This window comes from Mesitornis unicolor, unplaced genomic scaffold (genome assembly GCF_000695765.1).
Source record: "Mesitornis unicolor isolate BGI_N332 unplaced genomic scaffold, ASM69576v1 scaffold1084, whole genome shotgun sequence".
NCBI lineage: Eukaryota > Metazoa > Chordata > Aves > Mesitornithiformes > Mesitornithidae > Mesitornis > Mesitornis unicolor.
The window spans coordinates 11,871-18,885 of NW_010177828.1; the positions used below are offsets into that span (position 1 = coordinate 11,871).

Below are 7,015 nucleotides of genomic sequence, written 5' to 3' on the forward strand. Positions count from 1 at the left end.
CGTTTTTTAGATATTTCTTTTTTTTTGACATCTTTGTGCATGTAAAGGTTTCATGTTGGCCAAATGCTCCGTGTTCAGGCTTAACACCCTTAAGAAGCTTTGCAGGCGATGGTAAGGCTCACTTGTAAACATTTGTACATTGCTACTGTGAATGTAGAGGTAGCAAATATATAAGTTTCGGGCATGTGCCAGTAATAAGCATTGTAACATTAATAAAAAGGTGTTGCGATTCAGAAGGTATTTCTTCCATAGCAACTGACAATTTGGTAGTTATTCATTGTGGCTTTTTATGCACTTTTTTGGAAGCACATGAGACTAGATTTGATGGATTTTTGATTTGATGTGACAGGTTTTGGACTTAATGGTATATGAAATTGGTTACCTTGAGTGTGGATATGATGATAGTTGTGCTGAGCTTTCACAATATTTGTGATGGTGTATTTCTCTATATCATGTATACATTGGTAATATGGAGAATCTATGCATATGAATTTTTATAATGAAAACGATCATCTTGACTGGTCTAGGAGCACAAAGCAGTCATTAAGATTCATTTGTTTGCTAAAATATTATAATGTCAAAATGGGCAGAGTTAGCTTTTCAGAACCCTTGAAAACCTGCCTAGGGCAGATAATAGTGCAGTTTTAGCTTGTTGGATGTTTTCAAATTTCTGGATGAAAAATGGATGTTAAATGATGATGCTATTGAAAAGCTGAAACTCCAGCAGTTGCTTTGACTATTTAAATTTTGCAGTGTAGCCAGTGGCTTGAAGGATCAGCTGTTTCCCAGTGGGCTGGTGCTCATGGTACAAAGTGCTCACCTTTTCTTTGTTGTAGCCAGAGTGTTTTGGGATCCATCTGAAGCCTGAGCTGTGCTGTTTCCTCAGGAGCTGTGCTTTGATGGAAGATTGAGGGCCTGTTTATGAAGTGAGGAAGAGAAGCTTACGATGCTGCTGTCCATGGTGTAGTTGCTACAGTAACACAGCCTGTGGGTTTTCTACGCTGGCACAACCTCTCAGAAATAAACTCATCTGTTTCACGTTATTATTAGTGATATTATCTAAGGCCTGACTCTTGCTTGTTTTAAACAGTGCAACACCTTTGAGTCATTAGTGTGGGTAAGACTCATGCTGTAGATTGTTAAAATGAAAGCTGCGATTGTGCTCACTGCTTTTGTTTTAATAAAATCGATGTTTGATCAATTTATTTTTCTTGGAGTTTTTCATAATGCATATTAGTGAATATTGAAGTGTTTTGGTTATGAAGATTGTAAGCAATACTTTTTTTAGGAAAACTTGAACGAAGTACATTGAGTGTTAAATTAGTGGGGACATACCTATCAGAATACTTGGTAGCTTTTGACATTTCTGTATTATTAAAAATATTCTCTGTCTTTTTGTCTTAATATAGCAGTGTAAGACTGGAAACATCTGGGCTGAATGGACTTTAGCATCAAAAGAAGCTCTCCGCTGTTAACTCGAAAAATTAACTACATCAAAATGAAGCAGGTACCAGAGATCCTTGGAAATACCAATGGGAAAACTCAGAATTGTGAAGTGAACCGTGAGTGTTCTGTCTACTTGGGCAAAGCACAACTTTCCGCCACTCTACAAGAGGGCGTCATGCAAAAATACAACGGCCATGATGCTCTTCCGTTTATTCCAGCTGATAAATTGAAAGATCTGACCTCTCGTGTGTTTAATGGCGAGTCTGGGGCCCAAGATGCCAAGCTGCGCTTTGAACCCCAGGAAATAAAGGGAGTTGGAACGCCACCCAACACTACTCCTATCAAGAACGGCTCTCCAGAAATTAAGCTGAAAATCACTAAGACCTACATGAATGGAAAACCTCTTTTTGAATCGTCCATTTGTGGAGACAATGGTGCCGATGTGTCTCAGGCAGAGGAGAATGAACAGAAGCCAGCAAACAAGGAGAGGAGAAACAGGAAAAGAAGCATAAAATATGACTCCTTACTTGAGCAGGGTCTTGTTGAAGCAGCCTTAGTATCAAAGACTTCAAGCCCCACTGAAAAGAAGGTAGTACTTTTTTTACATTCTTTCTTTTGTTAGGTTTGTTAACCGTACTGAGATTTCATTTATTCATATGCTAATCTTCATTTCAGGTATTTCAATAGGTGCTTCCCACAAACAGGTCACTTTCTCTGATACTCTCTCTTTGTCTCAATGGAGGACAGATGCCATCTAAGTCTGCTCCATGTTTCTTGCCTAGCCTAGGAGCACCCCATAAATTCTGTTTCCATATAAGTAAAATGAGTCTCCAGAGCAAGTCGTGGCATGTGGTATTATGGGATGTATGAAGCAGAAGCTTCATCCCGACATGCAGCCCAGACCTAGCCAGGATGTGAGCCTGGGCAGGGGAGCTGGGGAGGCCTCTACATTGAGAGATGGCCTTTAACTGTTGGAGCATTCTGGCTTTCTAATGAACTGATGTTGCAGGAAAAAAAAACAACTATTTCTATATTCCTGGTTCTGAATTAAAGAAAAATGTCCTCAGCCATCAGTTGGCTGATAAGCCAGGCTCTGTACCTTCAGATTTTGGCGGTTGGAATGTAGTCCCTACCCTTCTTTGTCACCTGAAAAGAGCTGGTTTTGCTTGCTCTAACCTAGTAAATTGCATTCATTGAAAAGTTCCAGATACTTGTATTAAATGTCATTAACTTTTGTGCTCAAGCTCGCCTGTTTTTTGCTGCTTTTATACTTGGACAGAAACGGAAATTTCACTTTTAAAATTTACTTTACCAAGCTGTAAATCAGAATGCTGCTGGGAGCCCTTTCTGCCCTTTATTTAGCTTTTGTTGCCAGCCTCCGTTTAAAGGAATGTGGTTTGAAATAATTTTATCTCGCGGAAGAAACCTACATAGCAGGGGTACTTCTGTGCGCGTTAAGTCTCTCAATGAGTAATTCAGAATAGTATTGTATAACAGTGGTAAACATTAATGAATGTTTTGGCTGGTGAACAAGTCCTGCTTTTACACACCTTAAATGCAAAGTGTATATTACAGTTTTCTGTCAACTGCAGGATTAATAGTTCACGTGGATTCTTGTTTTCTCCTAAGGTCACAATTGCAGAGAAGAGCCATACCCATCGCTGCTGTATTACTGATTTTATTTACGCTTATTTTCATAAAAACCATTTAATGAATGAGTTTACCAAACTGTGTAAACATTCTTCTATGTATCAGAAATATTTATCGTGTAGTTATGATTTGAATATATTATTCATCCTGGAATGATCAATACTGGTGTTTTCTGGAATTTTATTACAGAGTTTGTTTTCTTTAATTTTGCTAAGGAGAGTTTTTTAACACTTATTGGTTCAGGCTTTTCCAAATCACTACTTAGAGGTAAAAAGAATGTGCACATTCAGTAGTTGGAGTAATTCTTTGTCCTGTTCATTGTTAATAAGTTAGACTAAAAGGTGGTAAATTTGTTAGTATCAGCAACCCTAACATATTGGTGTGTGGGGGAGGTGTTTTGTGGTTTGGTTTTGTTGCTTTTTTAGAAAGCAGAGGCAATATTTAATATGCAAATCTACAGGATTAATTCTGAGACCTTTGACATGAGGTATCCATTAAGGGTGGCCTTTAATTTTTCCTGGTGAGCAGTTCATTTGAGATTTAAAGAAACGTTGATCTTGCTTCTCTCAGTTGTCTTTTTGACCAGAAAACTTCAGGAGAAAATGGTGTCAGCGCTGTTTCCCAGAGTGTCTGATGGCTGTAGGGTGATGGGGTTATTTGCTCCTGTGCCAAACCAGTGAGCTCCCAAACTACCAAATCAGGACAACCACCTGCTTCATATTGTAACCTGCAATATTGTAACCCAGTTCTTTTCAGAGCATTTGAAACAGATGGTCGTGATTCTGGCTTTTTTTTCCCCTCACATAGTGCACTTTAAAGCACAAAGGGCAAAAGGAAAAGCATTTGAAGGTCACAGGATGTTGTTTTATGATATAACTCCTTCATTGTCAAAAGTCTGGGGCTTTTCTTTCAGGGAGGTTTTGCAAGTGTGCAGGTTTAAAATAAAGAAAAATGTAGTATTGGGGAACATGCTAAAGGAGATTTTTCAACTGTTTGACCACATGTAGACAGTGATGTACTTGTGTTCTCTGTGGTCATGACTGTAATATCTTAATATCGGTGTTCTTTGGTTTCAGGTGCCTGCTCTAATGTTATTTCATCACCAACATCCAAAGCCTTAGTGTTAGTGCATCCTACTGTGGCTTTATGTAGCTGATTGTGGCTGCAAAGTGGAAGTTAGGGAAATATCCTTGGAGTAAAAGCTGATTAATTTTGCACTTAGATACCTCTTTATTGTAGGTTACAAGTTAATGTGGGACCTGTTTGTCTGGTTTTATTTCTGGGCAGCTTTTCTCTCTCTCTCAATTTCTTGTTGTGCAAACTCTTACTCTTTTGGTTTAGCAAAAATCACCATGGTTCAAATACTGCCTTTTGTGTAAGGTAATTATATCTCTGTTTGATGGACATAGCAGATTACTATCTTGCTGAGGTGAGAGACATATCATTTAACAAATGTTCCAGTGCTCTGTTGGGTTTTCTTGTCGTTTGGGCATTTTTTTGTTAACATAAAAGAGTGCTGTTTAAAGCTTCATCGGCAAGTCGGTTTTCAGTCAGGAATAAGCGTGGTCTGTCCAGCTCTGGTGTGAGTTAGGTTTCTGTTGGTAACCACCACCTTTTCCATACCTCCAAAAAGCAGCTGTACTGCTTTCGCTTCCCCAAGGCACGGGAGAGGAAGGAGAACAGCCCATGGCTCTCTCCTCCCTGCCCTCTTGCCTTTCACCCTTCTTCCTCCCCACCTGTGGTATCTCTCCACCTGAGGAGTTTATTTTAAAACCCCGGCCTCTTCTGATAAGGCCTGGTTTAGCAACTTTCGTGTCAGGGCACTGCACCGATAATGGTCTGACCTCCGAGTGTTGTGTGTTACTGGTGGTGGGTGTCACGTGTGAGATGTTGGAACTGACGCCAAACCCACGGACTCTGATAGCTGCCCACTTGATAGCGCTGCTCGTGAGGGTGGCGGGGCGCTTCTGTGCGAGATTTGTGGTGGCTGCTTTTCTGAGTCATTGTTTTTGTCGGTTCTTGCAAGGCTACCCGTTAGGAATGACGACTTTCCTAGATTTTTCTCAATGCTTTTGTTAGAAGTGAAACAATCGTGTTTGGAGGAGATTGACAGAGGTTTACTTCATACACTAATACAAAGTAACCAAAGTCCAATCCCTAGAGCAATCCGGAGTTTCTGAACAGGAAACAGAGAGGGTACATCAACCTGCAGCTCTCACACTGGTGGTGCCAAGGTAGATCTGTACTCTCTGACCTCCAGAACAGCTCAGCACATGAGCTCATTTGAACTTGTTCTGCATCAGCCTGTTTGGGCCTACAAGTGGCAGTTTGCCCTTCTGGCATGGCTTCCTGGCATCGCCTCCTAGCACGGATGCAGTAGCTCAGAAAAGCAGCGATGCTGCCTCCAGAATGAACCTGAAAGTCCACACACTGTAATATTTGCTAGTTTAGGGATTCCAGCTGTGTGAGATGCACATGATCCAAAAGCTGTACCTTCCACATCGCTTCCCAGCCAGTTTTCTTGTAGCCCTCTTTTAGTATTACACCGGAAACTTGGCAGTTTGTTACTTTCTGCTCGGTACAGTCTGTAATGATTTTGCAGCAGCGACGTGGGGGGAAATTGCAAATTACCGGAGGAATTCCACAAGTCCTCGTCATGTGTTTATGTTGCCATTTCTTCACGGAGAAAAACTGTTCTGGCCAACTCTATTATATCTCATGTCTACATAATGTTACAGTGAATGGCAAAGGTTCAGAAACCCAGTAAGGGTAGAGCAGAGGCAGTCTGAGGATTACCTGCTGCTTTCTATGCTTCTGTGCTAACTAAATACAGGAAGATGGGGACCACTGAAGGTGGTGATGTTGCTCTGTTGCTTGTTTCTAATCAGTAGAGATGAGCAGAAACCAAGAAGTTCCCTGTAAAGGATTGGAGAGCTGTACTTATTATTTATCCTGTTACTGTTGTTACAGCCAGGTCCTGAGGTGACTGGTTGTGTTTTAACTTAAAAAAAAAAGTGAAAAGAAAAATTAAAGTCAAATAAATGTGTCTTTTTCAGAAGGAGAACTTGCTTGATTGGTTTTCATCATCAGTTATTAGGAATTCCTGGTCAAGTACAATTACTGAACTTGTCATAAAGTGTGCAGCTGAACTTCCACAGGAATCAGGATCCGTAATTGTAGGATAAAATGAACTCAATTGCTTTTTCAATAGGCTGTTCTTGAGGTGTCAGATCCTGTCTCCAGGTGGGTGATAGCACAGGCTGGCTGGTTGATGTCATCAGAATCCCAAAGGAGTAGGAGTAACCCTAAAAATCTCTTCTGGGTCATCCCATCAGGAACAAGAGAAATTACTTCTTACCATTTTTGGAAGGGTTCCTGAGCTACTGTTTTGCGTTAGCTGTTAGTAAAGGATTATGTTTAGCTTTGCCTTGAAAACCTGTTTGTGCTAAGCAGTTCATGATGTGCAGCAGTAATTGGTACCTTGCAGCTTTAAATTATTCATTCTGAGTGCCTCATTGGTAAAGTATCTTAAAGAACTACTTGTAGGTTAAGAAGCACCAAATAGTGTACAGTGTCAAGAGTATACTAGTTTGGGGGCAGATTAGGAGCTATGAGTAGTCTGAGAATGGCTACAAGATGGATTACAGAAAGATGAAGTGTTTGTTCAAGGCTCTCCATACCAGACTTCCCATTCTTGTTTGTGAAAGTGGCTGAATTAAGCACACTTTCTGCGTAAAACTGTAGTTTCAATATGTAATATGCAAATACGTTTTTTTTTCTTTCTTCTTAAACACATTGGTGGAAGAATCCAAATCAAATATGAAAGAATGTCTTGAAGTGATGACAAAAATGCTGTATAAGAATAGCTCTGCCAAGTTGGATCAAGGAGTCGTTTAATTCAACACCTCTCCTTGGGGTG

General features: G+C 40.3%; 1 protein-coding gene across 1 annotated transcript in view; it reads left to right on the forward strand.

The window, feature by feature from the left end:
- Window positions 1–1,405: 1,405 nt before the first annotated feature.
- The window catches only part of WHSC1 (Wolf-Hirschhorn syndrome candidate 1), a 59,450-nt gene continuing 53,840 nt past the window's right edge, over window positions 1,406–7,015 (forward strand). Inside the window, exon 1 of the mRNA XM_010182224.1 lies at window positions 1,406–2,035. Coding sequence (XP_010180526.1) covers window positions 1,439–2,035 — 597 coding nt within the window. The 5' untranslated portion in view covers window positions 1,406–1,438. The remainder of the gene's footprint in view (window positions 2,036–7,015) is intronic.